Here is a 19,047-nt window from a genome sequence, read left to right on the forward strand (position 1 = left end):
CACAAGGTGCCCACCATATCCTTTAATATTCAGTGACATCTTTGGTTCCCAGAATGGATTTTGTCACCAGTAACTACCGCCTCATAGTTGATGTTGGAAGAAAACTCCAAACGTTAGTTAAAAAAAAGTCTCTTTATTTCTGTAGGACGTGCAGCAATCTGGGGAACAGTCTTAAGGCGTTCTTAGTAGTGACATTGATAACTTCTTCTAGTGAGATTCCTTTGACCTTGGCGATATATTCCGCAGCATACGTGATGTTCTTCGGTTCATTTCTGATCTAAAAAAAAAAGCAAAAAAATTTAACTTTTTTTTTTGCCCTGATTATGTGTTAACAGGACATGCAAATGTGATGAAGTTTCCAATTGGGGTCCTGTCTTTGGAGCAGAGAAGAAAAATAAACTCGCAACCGAAAGTATCAGCTCCCGGAAATATTGATGGTGCTCGAATAGTCAGGATAGTCTCCTGGCGCTTGTAATAGGAAATTAAGAGGGATCTTCCAGCACTACTCCTGCATAAGACATCATATTTAATAATTCCTGCTTAAAAACAGAGACGTTCCTAAAAAAAAAAAAAATAGAGGAAACACATTTCTAATCCACTACAGGGTCTTAAATCATATGGATTGGAAAAGCATTGTTCAAATGGTCCCCCTTTAAAAAAAAAAAATAAAAAAAAAATAGTGATATTAAATGTGATGTTTTATGCATTGGTATTGCTGGAATATCGCCTCCAATTTTTCTATTAGTCAAACCATGCACAGAAAAAAAAACAAGCTTTTAGTTCAAGTCCATTGGCAAGCACAACTCTGAAAATTGAGAGAAAAGAAGTTCCAGCTCCTACAGTGCTGGCAGGATGCTGTTGAAAATGTATCACTGATTGAAAAGGAGTGAATGGCAAGTTACAGATCATGGACCATTCCTGCACATATTAGACTGGCATATGCACCAAAAGCAGTTTTATCTTTTACTGGGGGATGAGAAAGACGATGCTTTTCTACAGGATTTGCGTGAGCATAGCCCAGCGGACATGATCCAGGAAGGGTTAAAGTTCTCCAGTCACTACACAGCATCTCTGTGGTCACTGCGTCACTGCATTGTTTATATTGTTGATGGAGATAATCCAGACTGCTTTATATTGTTTTGCAAGTCAAAATAACCACATGGAAATAATAGTTATCCTGCAAAACCACAGTAATAAAAAGTCAGAGGCCGAGACATGTAGAAAAGCAGACGAATGTTTATAGAAACAAAACCTTCACAAATGATTGGAAATAATAGCTGCAAAAGTATTTTTGCATGAGGGTTGGCAAAGATCACAGTGAAGGGAAGGGAGGAGGTGAGCTGTGACATCACTTATTGGGAATGGTGGATCCTGTGTTATCTACTGTATATAAAGGTGTTATCTGTCATTGTACAAGAGGAAGAGTAGGTGAGCTGTGACATCACCTATTGTGTATGGTGGATCCTGTGTTATGTACTGTAAGGTGTTATCTGCCATTGTACAAGAGGAAGAGTAGGTGAGCTGTGACATCACCTATTGTGATTGGTGGATCCTGTGTTATGTACTGTATATACAGGTGTTATCAGTCATTGTACAGGAGGGGGAGGAGGTGAGCTGTGACATCACCTATTGGGAATGGTGGATCCTGTGTTATCTACTGTATATAAAGGTGTTATCTGTCATTGCACAACAGGAAGAGTAGGTGAGCTGTGACATCACCTATTGTGTATGGTGGATCCTGTGTTATGTACTGTATATAGAGGTGTGATCAGTCATTGTACAGGAGGGGGAGGAGGTGAGCTGTGACATCACCTATTGTGAATGGTGGATCCTGTGTTAGCTACTGTATATAGAGGTGTGATCAGTCATTGTACAGGAGGAGGAGGTGAGCTGTGACATCACTTATTGTGTATGGTGAATCCTGTGTTATGTACTGTATATAGAGAATATATATGGCACCAATACCCCCTTCCATACCTGTTTTTCTGGTCCTAGGGCGGGGGAGTCTGTTTCCAAGCAGATGTTCTCTAGCGGAAGCTGCTTCACAAGTTTCTGCTTCTTAAACAAATTAGAAATAAATTACGTATAATACTGATGGCGGATGTTCTACAAGTTATGTTCTTTACAAGTAGTATAAACTAGAGGAACACCAGACTGGCACAAACAGTTTCTGATTTTCACTGCATTATTCATTAGTACTGGTCCCGTGTTACAGTCTGTGTTAAAGTCCAAGGCTGTATTTACCATACTCCAGGCTTCAGAGCTGAAATCTAGCAGCTGGACTGCTGTAGCCTAGAAGATGTCGGAGTTGTGTTTTCCCGCTAAAGGACTAAGATGTGCAGTGTCCTTATCTGAAGAACTTGCACAGGAGTGATGATTTCCTATCGCAATGTTGTGGGAAATGCTCTGCTATTAAACCCTGGGTCCTGGCATCATGTAGATAGTTAACGTCGCACAAATCCAAGAACCAATTACCCCACTGGACTACAAAAAAGTGACCGAGAATGGGGTGAGGAACAGACAAAGATTTCAGGCAGCAGGAGGAAGACCTATGCAATATTAGGAGCTTGTCTGTGTATATGGATTGTAGTCTAGTAATGTCCAGATGGCAGCCATCCTCACAGATTAAAGAACCGTTCTCTTCTTACTATACCTGCTCACTCCTGATGATAGAAGGGGGAATGGAAAAGAAGTATCCAGCTTTAACACCTTCCATAGCCACCGACGGCTTGCCATCAAATGCATGGAGAAGGACACATTCTGCGCCTGGAAAATGAAATAGGACCCTTATAAGATGACCGTAGGAGCCATTGTCTACTCTCCCACTCTTCCTTAACAAACTGGATTCCAACATTGTGTGTATTACAAAGTTAGTGTCCTTCCCCCCCTCCCCTAAAGTGGTTGTCCAGCACATTTTTTTTTAGTATGGGCCTAAAAACTAACAGGCAGGTAGTTGCTAACAACTGCCTGCCTGTTCTACCTGGTGCCGGCACAGAGTGGTCACCGACCACTCCTGCTAGAGATTCAGCTATTCCATGTCAACAGAGCAGCTCTTCCTCTTCTGCTTTGCTGACAGGGTGTGACTGCTGGCCTCATGCTGATTGACAGCTGGCTTCCTGCAGCTAGGCAGCAGGTTGTCAATCAGCATGACGTCAGCAGTCATGCCCTGTCAACAGAGCAAAGCGGAAGAGAAGCTGCTACTCTGTCAACATGACGTCTGCAGAAGCCGCAGAACCGTCAGCATAAACGGTTGGTGACCGCTCTGTGCCGGCAGAGGTTGGCGATAGGCTTTTTAGACCTTAGGCTCCTAGTAAAAGAAAACTAAATAGTCTTGGATAATCCCTTTAAGAGCCATGATCAAATTAAGTAAGGCTCATTTCATTCAAATATCGGCAATTATCTTCTCTCTTCATAATTTACACTCATTCTGCCCCCCCGTCTTGTCTTTCTACTCATTTAGGATGGACCGCTGCAGATAAAGACAGTGCCGTGTGCACCTCGTGGCATAGAAGATGCAGGGGACACATGGCTCACACTATCTAAAGCGTCTCCCGTGCCTCTGCAGCTGCAATTTGGGAGAAAAAGATGGAGGTATAGTGACCATACATTAGCCATAGTCACATTTACCATGGAGAGGGAGTGGAGGGTCCAATAAACATTGGACAATTGTTACCTTGCTCCTTCAATAGGTTAATAGTTGGTCTTCCAGCTGAACGGGAGTGAACATTTCTGCAAAGTAATAAAAGAAATAATACTTAAAACATGTTAAAAAAGGTTAGATTACTATCCTAGGTTCATTTGGATTTATTCATACTCAGATCAGACACCATAATGAAGCATTTTCCAGCTACAAAGTTTATAAAGCGAAATCAAAAGCATAAAATAACCCGTAGGAAGTCGAACCTGTGGCCGGGCTTCATGGGGCACGGACATGAGGGCAAAGGGCGAGGGTATAATGTGCGGACTTTGTGCTGGGGAAGATGGGCGCCACCTGGAACGCTCCACTTAACGGCCACTGTCAGAGATTGCCAGCAGCATGTATGTAGGCTGTCAGGCAGCAGTGATGAGAGGCAGCTACTGTCAATGCTGTTAGAGGAATGCGCTGGCTGTAAAACACAGCCGGCACCTGCCCTGTGTGAAGCAGACGCAGCATACACCTATTTCTGTTTGGAAGGAGAAATAAGTATAGAATTTATAGAAAATCTATAAAGCGACTTTAATTTTTCTAAAAAAAAAAACAAAGAAAGCTGTTAATCCCCAGAAATGAATGCCACTACTGGGGTCTTACAGAGGCAGGCCGAGCCGCTTGGCCAGTTGAATCTGTCTAATGAACACCTGACGTTGCTCTTCTTTCTGATCGTCCGTGTTTGCTATTCGTGGAGTGAAATCTAAACCCACCTGTAAAAAAAAATGAAAAAAAAACTGCACAAAGTATTAAAGTATTACTACAAAACCATAAAAATCACTGAGGGAATGTATATCCATGTAGTTAAAGATATAAGAGATATCCAGAAAACCAACGCATCCTGTCACGCTCGCGCCTTGGCTGAATGGCGCGAGCCGGGGGGTTGTGGCCCCACTGTGCCACAACCAGACTACCCTGGAAGGGGCGTAACTACGGCAGCTACCTCAGTCTTCACTGGAGCCTCTGATGGTGAGGTCAGGCTTGTGCGGCAGGTAGCTGCCAGGTGCCACTCCAGGGTGGTGTCTGGCTGTGGCTGCTGATCCCACTCGGGAACACGACACCTGGACAGGTGCGAGTGACAAGCAGGCTGAGACACAGGGCAAGCAGGCACGGCTTGGAGACACAGGGCAAGCAGGCACGGCTTGGAGACACAGGGCAAGCAGGCACGGCTTGGAGACACAGGGCAAGCAGGCACGGCTTGGAGACACAGGGCAAGCAGGCACGGCTTGCAGGCACGGCTTGGAGACACAGGGCAAGCAGGCACGGCTTGGAGACACAGGGCAAGCAGGCACGGCTTGGAGACACAGGGCAAGCAGGCATGGCTTGGAGACACAGGGCAAGCAGGCACGGCTTGGAGACAACAGGGCAAGCAGGCACTGCTTGGAGACACAGGGCAAGCAGGCATGGCTTGGAGACACAGGACAGACTGGCGTATGAGAAGGGACAGGTAGGGACCTGTTCACACAGCAGGTGTAGGCAGGAGGGAGTGGTGTATGTTGGAACAGGATTTGGACCTGTTCACACAGGAGGTGCAGGTATGGATATAGGCAGGAGTGCGGAGTAGGCGGAGCCGCAGGAGTGCGGAGTAGAGCTGAACCACAAGGTCTGTGGAGAAACTGCAGCAAGAAGTTCTGCAGCAGCAGAAAAGACAGCTGCAAGGGTGCAGAGGCACAGACGGAGCTGCAAGGGTGCAGAGGCACAGACGGAGCTGCAAGGGTGCAGAGGCACAGACGGAGCTGCAAGGGTGCAGAGGCACAGACGGAGATGCAAGGGTGCAGATGCACAGACAGGGAGGACACAAGGAAAGACACAGCAGTGAAGGAAGCCACAGACAAGGAGAAAGGGAGACTAAGGTAGGACAGAGTACAGGCAAGGTACTGGAACCAAGACTCAAGGGCCAGGATATTCAGCCTCCTGGCAGGCAGACAAGGTACAAAGCAAGACAAGAAGTATTCCTCCAGAGAAAGAGATACACAGAACAGGGCCTGGCTTCCTCAGCAGCAAGTTACTGAGTGTAGACATTGCACAGGCCATGTTTCAGTGGGTGTTGCGGAACTAAATAGTCAAGGGCTCTAGGTGATTGGTCAGGGACAGATTAGACAGGTGCACCATGACTGCATAAGAACCAGAGAGTTCTAGCGCCGCCCCCCTATACACACATAGCCAGGAGACATACAGGAGAGCAGAGGCACAGAGCATAGGACTGGCAACAGACAGAATTCACAGCATGACCCGGAGCAGTGAGTAAGTTGATGTGCGGGGGATGGGAGGCCATGCAGTGATGCCAGCAGGGTTGTTACAGTACCCCCCCTTTATGGCCCCTCTTCCTCAAGCCTGCCAGAATGACCAGAAGGAGGAGTACTGGACCACACACAGTCCAGGCTGACAGGGCATCATTCAGGTGATGCGAAGTAGGCGTGCCATCCGGAATCACTGAGTGCCCAGTCTCTTGGTACCCAACAGCTTCCAACACAGAGGGTACAAGGACTTCTTCCTCCTGATTGTCAGAAAGTAGGGACCTGGAAGACATGTTCACTAAGTCCAATTTCAGCCCGTTGTCAAAAGAAAATTTGACCTCCTCCAGGAGGGTGAGAAACGGAGATACGTACGCCACTGTTCCAACCTCTTCATCCACCTGACACATGGAAGCTGGAGGCATACATACAGGGAGCCATTTCAGCCTGTTACCCTGAAAAAACTTGACCACAGCTTCCTGGTTAGAGGATGAGTGAAGTTCTGTTTTGGGACCTTCACCCCTAGGCCACAGGGGAGCTGATGGCATATACTCTGGATCCATCTTCAGCCCTTTATCCTGGGGAAGACAATCAAGAGGCAGGGGTGCTCTTGGGAGCAGAACACTGGTATAGTCGCTAGGGATGTGTGAGGAGACTGAGACCACCTCCCCCTCTTCAGAGGCATCCTCACACCTTGACTCAGCGACTAGCAGACCAGGCGAAGAAGACGACCTTGCTGACTGAATGCGATGCAAGGGAACCAGACACCTCATGTCACTTGGTTGTTTCAAGTGTGGTGCCCTGCTGGGTCTCCAGACATAAACGGGTACTAGAATCTCTGGATCAGAATGACCCATGGGCATACCAGTCAGCAAGTGGAAGATGAACTTCCTCATGTATAAGGCTCCGACCTGGAGCTGTAGCTGTCCTTGCAGGACTAGACTGTTCTCAAGTAGGGCTCGGCCACCTTGAGACAACGCCCACGCCGGCTTCGGGAGCTGTACGACAGAGACCACACACTGATTCCGTATGGCTGGCGGTTTATACACACCAAAGCTCCCTGAAGACAGAGAAACAGTCATTGGCTTCACAGGACAGAGACCGTCAGGATGTTCCTTCACCAGACCAGATTGTGACTGCAAGCTTGCCAGCCGCTTTTTCTTAGACCGCTTGGATCTTACACAGGAGGCCGACTTGGCAGGCTGTGGAACAGGAGTGTCAGGGACAGTCACAGATGGTTGAGACGATGCACCCACAGGTTCCTCTTGTCTGGTCTGTCTCTGGAAGCTTGGAGGGGAAGACTTTTCAAGAGCAGCTGGACGAGGCATGTCGAACACTTTACGGAAGGCCACCAGGAATGCCCCCAGGCTCATGACGACAGGGTCCCCTGCTTCCCAAAGGGGACAGATCCACATCAAGGCATCACCAGCTAGGCAGGACATGATGTATCCCACCTTGACCCGGTCAGAGGGGAAACAAGCTGCATTCTGCGGGATGTAGTGCAGGCACTTTTTCAGGAACCCTTGGCACTCTTTAGGGTCCCCATAGAACCTAGGCGGGTCTGCTGGGTCGTGCTCTTCATAGGCCAGGAGCTGATTGTAGAGGGTATTGGAGACGATGATTGGTTCAGAGGTCTCCACAATCGGAACCACGCAGGACGGAACAAATTCCTCTGGTTGCTCATACTGGCAGGACACAAGTTCATGACGGTCTGCTAGCGGAAGGACATGAGACTCAGCGGGGACCATGGCCTGTGCAAACTGTCACGCTCGCGCCTTGGCTGAATGGCGCGAGCTGGGGGGTTGTGGCCCCACTGTGCCACAAACCACACTACCCTGGAAGGAGCGTAACTACGGCAGCTACCTCGGTCTTCACTGGAGCCTCTGATGGTGAGGGCAGGCTTGTGCGGCAGGTAGCTGCCGGGTGCCACTCCAGGGTGGTGTCTGGCTGTGGCTGCTGATCCCACTCGGGAACAGGACACCTGGACAGGTGTGAGTGACAAGCAGGCTGAGACACAGGGCAAGCGGACACGGCTGAGACACAGGGCAAGCAGGCACGGCTTGGAGACACAGGGCAAGCAGGCACGGCTCGGAGACACAGGGCAAGCAGGCACGGCTTGGAGACGCAGGACAGACTGGCGTGGTATGAGAAGGGACAGGTAGGGACCTGTTCACACAGCAGGTGCAGGTGTAGGCAGGAGGGAGTGGTGTATGTTTGAACAGGATTTGGACCTGTTCACACAGGAGGTGCAGGTATGGATATAGGCAGGAGTTCGGAGTAGGCGGAGCCGCAGGAATGCGGAGTAGGCGGAGCCGCAGGAGTGCGGAGTAAAGCTGAACCACAAGGTCTGTGGAGAAACTGCAGTAAGAAGTTCTGCAGCAGCAGAGAAGACAGAGCTGCAAGGGTGCAGAGGCACAGACAGAGCTGCAAGGGTGCAGAGGCACAGACAGAGCTGCAAGGGTGCAGAGGCACAGAGATGCAAGGGTGCAGATGCACAGACGGAGCTGCAAGGGTGCAGATGCACAGACGGAGCTGCAAGGGTGCAGAGGCACAGACGGAGCTGCAAGGGTGCAGAGGCAAAGACAGGGAGGACACAAGGAAAGACACAGCAGTGAAGGAAGCCACAGACAAGGAGAAAGGGAGACTAAGGTAGGACAGAGTACAGGCAAGGTACTGGAACCAAGACTCAAGGGCCAGGATATTCAGCCTCCTGGCAGGCACACAAGGTACAAAGCAAGACAAGAAGTATTCCTCCAGAGAAAGAGATACACAGAACAGGGCCTGGCTTCCTCAGCAGCAAGTTACTAACTGAGTGTAGACATTGCACAGGCAATGTTTCAGTGGGTGTGGCGGAACTAAATAGTCAAGGGCTCTGGGTGATTGGTCAGGGACAGATTAGACAGGTGCACCATGACTGCATAAGAATCAGAGAGTTCTGGCGCCGCCCCCCTATACACACATAGGCAGGAAACATACAGGAGAGCAGAGGCACAGAGAATAGGACTGGCAACAGACAGAATTCACAGCATGACCCGAAGCAGTGAGTAAGTTGATGTGCGGGGGATGGGAGGCCATGCAGTGACGCCAGCAGGGTTGTTACACATCCGAACTGTCAGCATGGGAGACATCAACTGAGAAGGACCTGGAGTAAGAAGACTTTCCTGATTTAGCTAGATTTCGGTTTGACCAAAGAGCAATGAACAAGAATGCAGATAGATGCTAAAGCTTTGTGTTTCTGATAAAGCTCCAAAAGCCCAGCACAGACATAGAATTAAAGTATACCTGTCCGGTCACCCAAAACCAGAGTAAAAGCACAAGTTTGCTGCCTCATAACTCACAAAAAAAGTTATACCTGCTTTAGTCCCGATCATCAAGCTCTGTAAGTTGCCATTCACTTTTTTTTTTTTTTAGAGTAGTTCATCTTTATCAGCATTCAGCCAGCACTAGAGGTGAAAGAACTTACTTTCATCTACCTCCCAGTATGCATTGTCCCAGGAATTGTCCAGTGCTTTGCCTGGACTGGACTGAAAACTCAACTCTCTGGTATAAGACAGACGGGAGAGCAAAGGCAGAGACAAAGACTCACCCCCCACTTACTGTAGCCAGAAAGCCTCCACTACCTGTAGGGAGGCAAAGCCCCGCCCTCACTTCCTGTATGAAGCCAAAGACCCGCCTTCACTTCCTGTACAAAGGCAAAGACCCGCCTCCACTTCCTGTATGAAACTTCCTGTACAAAGGCAAAGACCCGCCTCCACTTCCTGTATGAAGGTAAAGACCTGCCCCCACTTTCTGTATGAAAGCAAAGAACCACCCTCACTTCCTGTATGAAGGCAAAGACCGGCCCTCACTTCCTGTATGAAGGCAAAGACCCACCCTCACTTCCTGTATGAAGGCAAAGACCGGCCCTCACTTCCTATATGAAGGCAAAGACCCACCCTCACTTCCTGTACAAAGGCAAAGACCCGTCCCCACTTCCTGTATGAAGGTAAAGACCTGCCCTTACTTCCTGTATGAAGGCAAAGACCCGCCCTCACTTCCTGTACAAAGGCAAAGACCCGCCCCCACTTCCTGTATGAAGGTAAAGACCTGCCCCCACTTCCTGTATGAAGGCAAAGACCCACCCTCACTTCCTATATGAAGGTAAAGACCCGCCACCACTTCCTGTATGAAGAAAAAAATCCGCCCCCACTTCCTGTATGAAGGCAAAGACCCGCCCTCATTTCCTGTATAAAGGCAAAGACCCGCCCTCACTTCCTGTACAAAGGCAAAGACTCTCCCCCACTTCCTATTTGAAGGCAAAGACGTGCCCCCACTTCCTGTAAGGAAACAAAGACCTGCCCTCATTTCCTGTAAAGAGGGAAAGACCCGCCCCCACTTCCTGTAGAGAGACAAAGACCCACCCTCCACTTCCTGTAGGGAGGCAAAGACCCGCCCTCCACACTTCAAGTATGGAAGTAAGAACCCATCCCCTTCCTGTAGTCCGGCAAGACCGTCCCTCACTTATTGGGGCGCGTTACACAGGCATACCGCTTCCCTCCCTTGTCATGAATTGCAGGTAATTTGGATTACTTTTATATCACCACGGCTGGCAGCCTCATGAGCAGACCTTTTAGCACATATGAGCACATATGTTCCTGTGTGTTTTTTTCACATTTAAATTTATCTTTAGCTGTCATATTTGCCCATCAGCATATGTTGCACAATCACTGTTTCCTTTTTCGACTCACCCTTTATTATTGCTGTATTTTTTGCACCCTTGTGCTTTTTTGCAATTTTTGCACATTATTTATCTTTTTTTGCACTATAAAATATTTTTATTCACTATTACATTGGTTATATAATGTGTTCAGCACTACGTGCACTTTTTTGCGGCTAAACCAGTGGTGTTATATTTTTATTTATATACTCACCTGCTACAGGCCTGGGTGGTACAGGCATTTTCTTAGTAAGCATTATATGGATCTATTATATATATTTTCTTTATGATCCTTTATATCCATTATATTAAAGCGGTTTTCATTGCCTATAATGCATAAAATGCACTAATATGATATTTTTATGTTGTTGAGCCATTTTGTACAATAAAGGCTATTTTATTCTGCCATTTTACTCTCATGTTTTATTATTTTCATTTTTTTATATGGATGGCCTTTTTCAGGTTTTCTCTCACCATCTTCAGTTAGTTGTTTAATTTTATACCGGATGGTCTGCCATCCATTTATTTGGGAGAGGGCACACTGGTCACATATATATCCATCACACTGATCAGCTATTTTATATTATCACAATTGTGCTCCTCTTTCTAATTGCTCACTCATTGTAGGAAGATAAAGACCCGCCCCCACTTCCCGTAGTCAGACAAGACCGTCCCCCACTTAGTGTAGGAAGATAAAGACCCGCCCCCACTTCCTGTAGGAAGACAAAGACCCGCCCCACTTCCCATAGTCAGACAAGACTGTCCCCCACTTAGTGTAGGAAGATAAAAACCCGCCCCCACTTCCTGTAGGAAGAAAAAGACCCGCCCCCACTTCCCGTAGTCAGACAAGACCGTCCCCCACTTAGTGTAGGAAGATAAAGACCCGCCCCCACTTCCTGTAGGAAGACAAAGACCCGCCCCCACTTCCCGTAGTCAGACAAGACCGTCCCCCACTTAGTGTAGGAAGATAAAGCCCCGCCCCCACTTCCTGTAGGAAGATAAAGCCCCACCCCCACTTCCTGTAGGAAGACAAAGACCCACCCCCACTTCCCATAGTCAGACAAGACCGTCCCCCACTTAGTGTAGGAAGATAAAGACCCGCCCCCACTTCCTGTAGGAAGACAAAGACCCGACCCCACTTCCCGTAGTCAGACAAGACCGTCCCCCACTTAGTGTAGGAAGATAAAGACCCGCCTCACTTCCTGTAATCCTGTGTTTCTGCTGATAGAGATGGATTACACTTGAGAATCTAGTGGCCCTCTGGAGTGACTTTTCAGGGATAAGTGAGTTATAAATAAACAGACTATCTGCAAATCACATTATCACATGAGATCAAGTACATCACACACTAATGCTGTAAGTGCCAAGAACAAGCGTACAATAGTGCGACAATATCCATTACCTCGCCAACAGCCACCAAGTCATCTCTGTACTGTTCTATCAAAGGCAGAGCATCATTAACATCCTGCAAGGAGTATAAAGGGCAAATTAAACAACAGATACATATTATAAATATTCCTCTTCTGCTTCCAAGAGCCAGAACTTTAATTTTCTATCAATATATATATATTTTTTTATAGTGGGACAAGTTGTAGTTTTGAATGACACTATTCATTTTGCCATACAATGTACTGTATAACAGGAGAAAAAAAATCCAAATGCATGAAATGGTGAAAAAAAAAGAAATTCCACCATTATTTTGTAAAAATTAGAGATGAGCGAATGTTTCAATATTCGGTTCGGATTACAATTGCCATATTTGCGATATTCGCCAAACATAGCTGAATGCCATTGGAGTCGATGGAAGTACAGATGAGCGAATATGTTCAGAAACAATCGTAGGCATGAATATGGCAAACTTGGATTCAGCGATCGTTTTCTGAACATATTCCCTCATGTCTAGTAAAGATGACTGGGCAATATGATTGTATAGGTCAGTATCAGTACAGTGGTGCCGAGCTTTGATAGTTCTTTTATTATTTCAGTGGCTTAAAAAAGTTCTGAAGTTTAAAATGAAAAAAGCTTTAATTTGTGTCCACATTTTCCATTTGCATAGTGAGCTGAAGTTTTTCTATTGATACTATTTTTGGGGGTAGATGCCAAATGTGTTTATTTTGTCTTATTCTTAAAGGAGAGGAAGGTTTACGGGGGGGGGGAGATTTCAATTACAAATATTTCTAATTTTTTTGTTAATATTTAAAAAAAAAAAAAAAAAATTATTTCACTTTTTTTATAAGTCTCATTTGCCCTCCTTCTCCCCATGAGCTTTACATTGTAACTGGTTCTAGACATTACCACAATGAGTTTTAAACAAAACAATTCAGATGCAGTTGAAGTTCAGACTTTCAGCTTTCATTTGAGGGTATCCACATTAAAATTGGATGAAGGGTTTATGGAGTTTCAGCTCCTTAACATGTGACACCCTGTCCCTTTAAAAACAGGGTGTCACATGTTAAGGAGCTGAAACTCCTAAACCCTTCATCCAATTTCAATGTGGATACCCTCAAATGAAAGCTGAAAGTCTGAACTTCAACTGCATCTGAATTGTTTTGTTTAAAATTCATTGTGGTAATGTCTAGAACCAAAATTAGAAAAATGTTGTCTCTGTCCAAATATATATGGCCTTAACTGTACAATGCATGTCAGTCCATAGTACAGTAGTAGTGTAGCACTGTTGCTGCTACAGAAGAAATCCTCAATGCTTTTTTTTTTTTCTAGCAATTTTTTGGGTGAGGAAATGTCATTTCAGTAACAGCCAATAACAACGGTTACGTCCTTTTATTCCATTTTACCTGAAGTGTGGCACTGCGTTGCTGCTCTGGATTTGCAGCTTGGACCGGGTGCACACCGAGACATGGGAAGACCAGCTGTGGATACCTGAGCGTGCCAGATTCATGGTGTTATTAGCCACCCCGCACAGCCCATAGACCAGGTCAGGTCACATTTGCATCATTATCATTTACTCACCGCCTAGAAAGGTGAATTACTTTTTCAAACTCTGCGGAATGTTCTGCGACGGCGACAAGAGCCCAGACACCAACCTGAAAAGGACAAAAAAAAAAAAAGCGGTGCATAAGGCATAAAACTCAGTAAAAATTCTGAAAAGGGGACCTGTCATCTGATTCATGGTGCCCAAACCAAGGACGGCTTGAATCTGAGACTGGCTGCCAGGTATACTCTTCTCGGACCTGCTCTGGAGAGGTACAGTAAGACTAATCCAGTACTATACTCGGTCGGTTCTTCCTGCTAGAGGCGATTCACAGGTCTCTTCTATAGCGAGAGACCTGAGCATACTTCTTTTTCTACTCGAAGGACTTTTCAACAGTCTCATTATCATCACAGAACTGATTGCAATGACTGATAACATCTCTATTTCTATTTACAGGAAAAAAAAACTATTAAAATCAGATCAATACTCACTGCTTTGGCTTCAGTTAAGACGTGATCGATGTCCTGCAAGTGGTGAAAAATGAAATAATACACAATAATCAATACAGGGGGAAAAGTTGGTAACGACTTCAATTTGTTTTTCAAACTTTATTGATAATTGTGCTAGATGGCTTCTCAGCAATAAGCAGTAAGTGTTCAATTACCCTGTAACACTTTCCATTCCTCTTACCAGCAGTACAGGGCTTGCCTCAGGCCCGGATTGATAATGTGCCCAACCAGGCATTTTCCCGCTGGGCCGCTGGCAGTGCCCGCTCAGCTGGCCTCTTGCCAGCTGATGCAACAACTGGCCTGGCTGTTCTTCCTGCCGCCGGCCCTCTACGGGCATGGCGGTTATAGCGGGAAAATAAGCCCCCCCGCCACTCACAGCGTGGCTTGGCTGCTCTCTTCTCTGCGAACAGGACCTGTGATGAGGTCACAGGAGGGGAGGAGTCAGGGAGGTCACATGATCAGCGGCCTATGTCCAGACCCCTGATCATGTGACCCCTGACCCTGCCCCTCCTGTGACCTCATCACAGGTCCTGTGCGCACATCCCTGCCTCTTGGTGTGTGCGGGAGTCTGCTGTGCTGGTTGTCATGGTGCTGGATGAGTGAAGTTTGTGTGGTGGGTCAGGAGGGGTTTGCAGGGTGGATGTAGCAGAACTGTGTGAGTACGAGGTGTACGGAGCGGAGCCGCGTGTGTGCGAGGTGGACGGAGCGGAGCCGCGTGTGTGCGAAATGGACGGAGCGGAGACGCGTGTGTGCGAGGTGGACGGAGCGGAGCCGCGTGTGTGCGAGGTGGACGGAGCGGAGCCGCGTGTGTGCGAGGTGGACGGAGCGGAGCCGCGTGTGTGCGAGGTGGACGGAGCGGAGCCGCGTGTGTGCGAGGTGGACGGAGCGGAGCCGCGTGTGTGCGAGGTGGACGGAGCGGAGCCGCGTGTGTGCGAGGTGGACGGAGCGGAGCCGCGTGTGTGCGAGGTGGACGGAGCGGAGCCGCGTGTGTGCGAGGTGGACGGAGCGGAGCCGCGTGTGTGCGAGGTGGACGGAGCCCCAGCACCCGAATATAAATCAACCCGTATATACATCAGCCCCAGCACCCATATATACATCAGCCCCCCGCACCCGTATATACATCAGCCCTAGCACCTGTATATACCTCAGCCCCAGCACCCGGTGTATATACATCAGCCCCAGCACCTGTATATACATCAGCCCCCCCCGGACCATATATACACCAGCCCCAGCACCTGTATATACACCAGCCCCAGCACCCGTATATACACCAGCCCCAGCACCCGTATATACACCAGCCCCAACAGACAGTTTACACATCAGCCCCAACACACGTATATACATCAGCCCCAGCACCCATATACACATCAGCCCCAGCACCCGTATACACATCAGCCCCAGCACCTGTATATACATCAGACCCCCGGACGATATATACACCAGCCCCTGTATATACATCAGCCCCCTGGACCATATATACATCAGCCCCAGCACCCATATACACACCAGCCCCAGCACCCGTATATACATATGTATACACAGTAGTCTCAATGTGATATATATTCAGCAGTATGTAACATAATATAGTATAATACTGTCAATTATAATGTAAAGTTGTGTGTATATAGTGTAGAGCTGTTCATATAGTATGTTGCTGTGTATATAGTATATAGTGTGGAATCCACACTATATACACTGGCCCAGCTCTACACTATACAGTATATACACAGCTCCACTCTATGTTCCTTACCACAGTATATATTGTGGAGCTGTGTACATTGTGTATACTCCTCCTGTCCTATATACATGGTGTAAATATAAGTATCTGCTCTAAGTGTGTGTATCTATGAAAATAAAAAGCGCTCCGATGAATTGTGGAAAGTGGCGGACTCTTTATTAGCCCATGTGACAAAGTTTTGGATCTATAACAGATCATTTCTCTGCTATGGAATTGAAATATTACCACATGAGCTAATAAAGAGTCCTCCACTTTTCTCTTATTTAATCATTTAATCGGTGTGCTGATTATTTTCTTTTTATAAATCCCCTTGATTTAAGGGAGTGTGTCCTAAAAGCATGTCACCCACTGGTTAATATTTGGTGGTGCTCAATTATGACACATATCAAGGCTGACATCACCACCCGGCAAAAGCAGGCAAGTGCCGTCGGGGACTTGGCATGCTATGGGGCTCATAAGTAGTGGGGCTCCGGTGCCAGCGCCGACACAGTTGAAAATAATGATGAGTGAGGCAGCCATCTGCTGATGCTCCCTCTTTCATCATTCCCCCTCTGCGTCTGAGCTCTGTGACGTCTTAGTGCAGAGGGTGCAATGACATCACTACAGCGAATCGTCTGTGCCAAGCAGTGCAGAGGATCAGAATACACTGAGGAGACCAGAGCAGTGGGGACAGGGAGAAGTATTATATGCGGCCCATTATACTGTATGAAGTAGTATATGGGGCCCATTATACTGTTTGAAGTAATGTACAGTATGAAGGTCCATTATACTGTATGGACCATTATATGGGGCCCATAAAACTGTATGCAGTAATGTATGGGGCCCATAATAGTGTATGGAGCATTATATGGGCTCATTGTACCGTATGGAGGAATATGTGGGGTCCATTGTACTGTATGGAGCAATATATGGGGCCATTATACTGTATGGATCATTATGCGTTGCCCATAATACTGTATGGAGGACTATGTGGTGCCCATAATACTGTATGAAGGACTATGTGGTGCCCATAATACTGTATGAAGGACAATGTGGTGCCCATAATACTGTATGAAGGACTATGTGGTGCCCATAATACTGTATGAAGGACAATGTGGTGCCCATAATACTGTATGAAGGACTATGTGGTGCCCATAATACTGTATGAAGGACTATATGGTGCCCATAATACTATATAGAGGACTATGTGGTGCCCATAATACAGTATGAAGGACTATGTGGTGCCCATAATACTGTATGAAGGACTATGTGGTGCCCATAATACAGTATGAAGGACTATGTGGTGCCCATAATACTGTATGAAGGACTATGTGGTGCCCATAATACAGTATGAAGGACTATGTGGTGCCCATAATACTGTATGAAGGACTATGTGGTGCCCATAATACTGTATGAAGGACTATGTGGTGCCCATAATACTGTATGAAGGACTATGTGGTGCCCATAATACTGTATGAAGGACTATGTGGTGCCCATAATACTGTATGAAGGACTATATGGTGCCCATAATACTGTATGAAGGACTATGTGGTGCCCATAATACTGTATGAAGGACTATGTGGTGCCCATAATACTGTATGAAGGACTATGTGGTGCCCATAATACTGTATGAAGGACTATGTGTTGCCCATAATACTGTATGAAGGACTATGTGTTGATAATAATATTTTATGAAGGACTATGTGTTGCCCATAATTTTATGAAGGACTATGTGGTGCCCATAATACTGTATGAAGGACTATGTGGTGCCCATAATACAGTATGAAGGACTATGTGGTGCCCATAATACTGTATGAAGGACTATGTGGTGCCCATAATACAGTATGAAGGACTATGTGGTGCCCATAATACAGTATGAAGGACTATGTGGTGCCCATAATACTGTATGAAGGACTATGTGGTGCCCATAATACTGTATGAAGGACTATGTGGTGCCCATAATACTGTATGAAGGACTATGTGGTGCCCATAATACTGTATGAAGGACTATGTGGTGCCCATAATACTGTATGAAGGACTATGTGGTGCCCATAATACTGTATGAAGGACTATGTGGTGCCCATAATACTGTATGAAGGACTATGTGGTGCCCATAATACTGTATGAAGGACTATGTGGTGCCCATAATACTGTATGAAGGACTATGTGGTGCCCATAATACTGTATGAAGGACTATGTGGTGCCCATAATACTGTATGAAGGACTATGTGGTGCCCATAATACTGTATGAAGGACTATATTTTGCCCATAATACTGTATGAAGGACTATGTGGTGCCCATAATACTGTATGAAGGACTATGTGGTGCCCATAATACTGTATGAAGGACTATATTTTGCCCATAATACTGTATGAAGGACTATATGGTGCCTATAATACTGTATGGAGGGTTATCCAAATTCGGATGTTCTCCCCTATCTTTTGGATAGGGCATGACTTTCTGTTTGTTGTGGATCTGACTGCTGGGTCCCCCATGATCCTAGGACACATAGCTTTGAAGAGCACCATGTAAATGGAGCTGTGGTCCAATCATACGCACTATGACGCCATTCACATGTGGCTCTTTAAATAACTTCTTTAATAGAGTTATAGTTTGTGGGCTGGGTGGGGTTTGTGTGGCAGGGCTGCTTTTTTATCACAGTCCGGCCCTGGTTCTTACACTAAGAGCACCCCCATAACCAGTGTCTGTCCCCCACTATCAGTAATACTGACTCTGTACCACATTTCTGCCCTACCAGGGGTTCTGGACATCTCCACTTTTTTTGGTGCACATTTCAGGAGAGGTTACCAAACAGTGAAGCAGAAAGAAGCATTATACAGCAGTCCATGTAATGTCTCCTCCTAACATGTATCACCATAGGAAAGCATGAGGGGAAGCCACACCCATCACTAGAGGCCCGGGAAAGGATGTCTGCAGCGCTGGTCTACAACAAAATGGCCGCCGCTGGAGTCCGGTACTTATCAGTACTGTCTACAGACCAGTGAGGAGGCACATAACTACACCTCGGTGATTATTATTACCTGGGAGAACTCCTCAGCGGTCATATGGCAGTGACAGTCAACATAGCGACCCGCCAGACCCGCACCCAACATGGCGACAGCTGCCTCCAGTCACTCATACAGGGCGGAGACTGGAAGCTAGTGATGTGTCGTTCGTGAACGATCCAATGCAAAGAGCCGGCTCCCTGCTGTGAGCGAAATGAGCCGGCTCTGCCGGGTGAATGAGCCGTTTTTTTTTTCTGGCGCCTGGAAGCAGT

The 19,047-nt window shown here is 46.8% G+C and overlaps 1 protein-coding gene across 9 annotated transcripts; it reads right to left on the reverse strand.

Moving 5' to 3' along the window:
- Window positions 1-117: 117 nt before the first annotated feature.
- On the reverse strand, window positions 118-18,949 carry LOC141056915 (putative deoxyribonuclease tatdn3-B). 9 transcript variants are annotated; one of them, XM_073553378.1, is made up of 10 exons: window positions 18,812-18,949; window positions 14,036-14,068; window positions 13,583-13,656; window positions 13,408-13,492; window positions 12,018-12,080; window positions 4,289-4,398; window positions 3,674-3,729; window positions 2,654-2,766; window positions 1,978-2,055; window positions 118-277 (listed from the first exon to the last, which is right to left on the reverse strand). In XM_073553378.1, exons 1-10 carry the CDS (start codon window positions 18,881-18,883, stop codon window positions 134-136), a joined length of 828 nt encoding a protein of 275 aa, XP_073409479.1. In that variant the 5' UTR covers window positions 18,884-18,949; the 3' UTR covers window positions 118-133. The 9 variants fall into 9 exon arrangements, 7 of the variants coding, with proteins under 7 accessions (XP_073409479.1, XP_073409478.1, XP_073409477.1 ...); XM_073553377.1 differs by having other exon boundaries at window positions 1,978-2,058; XM_073553376.1 differs by having other exon boundaries at window positions 1,978-2,058; window positions 4,289-4,422.
- Between the last annotated feature and the right edge of the window lie 98 nt (window positions 18,950-19,047).

The sequence above is a fragment of the Dendrobates tinctorius genome, unplaced genomic scaffold (genome assembly GCF_039654945.1).
Source record: "Dendrobates tinctorius isolate UK_male_01 unplaced genomic scaffold, ASM3965494v1 ptg000201l, whole genome shotgun sequence".
NCBI lineage: Eukaryota > Metazoa > Chordata > Amphibia > Anura > Dendrobatidae > Dendrobates > Dendrobates tinctorius.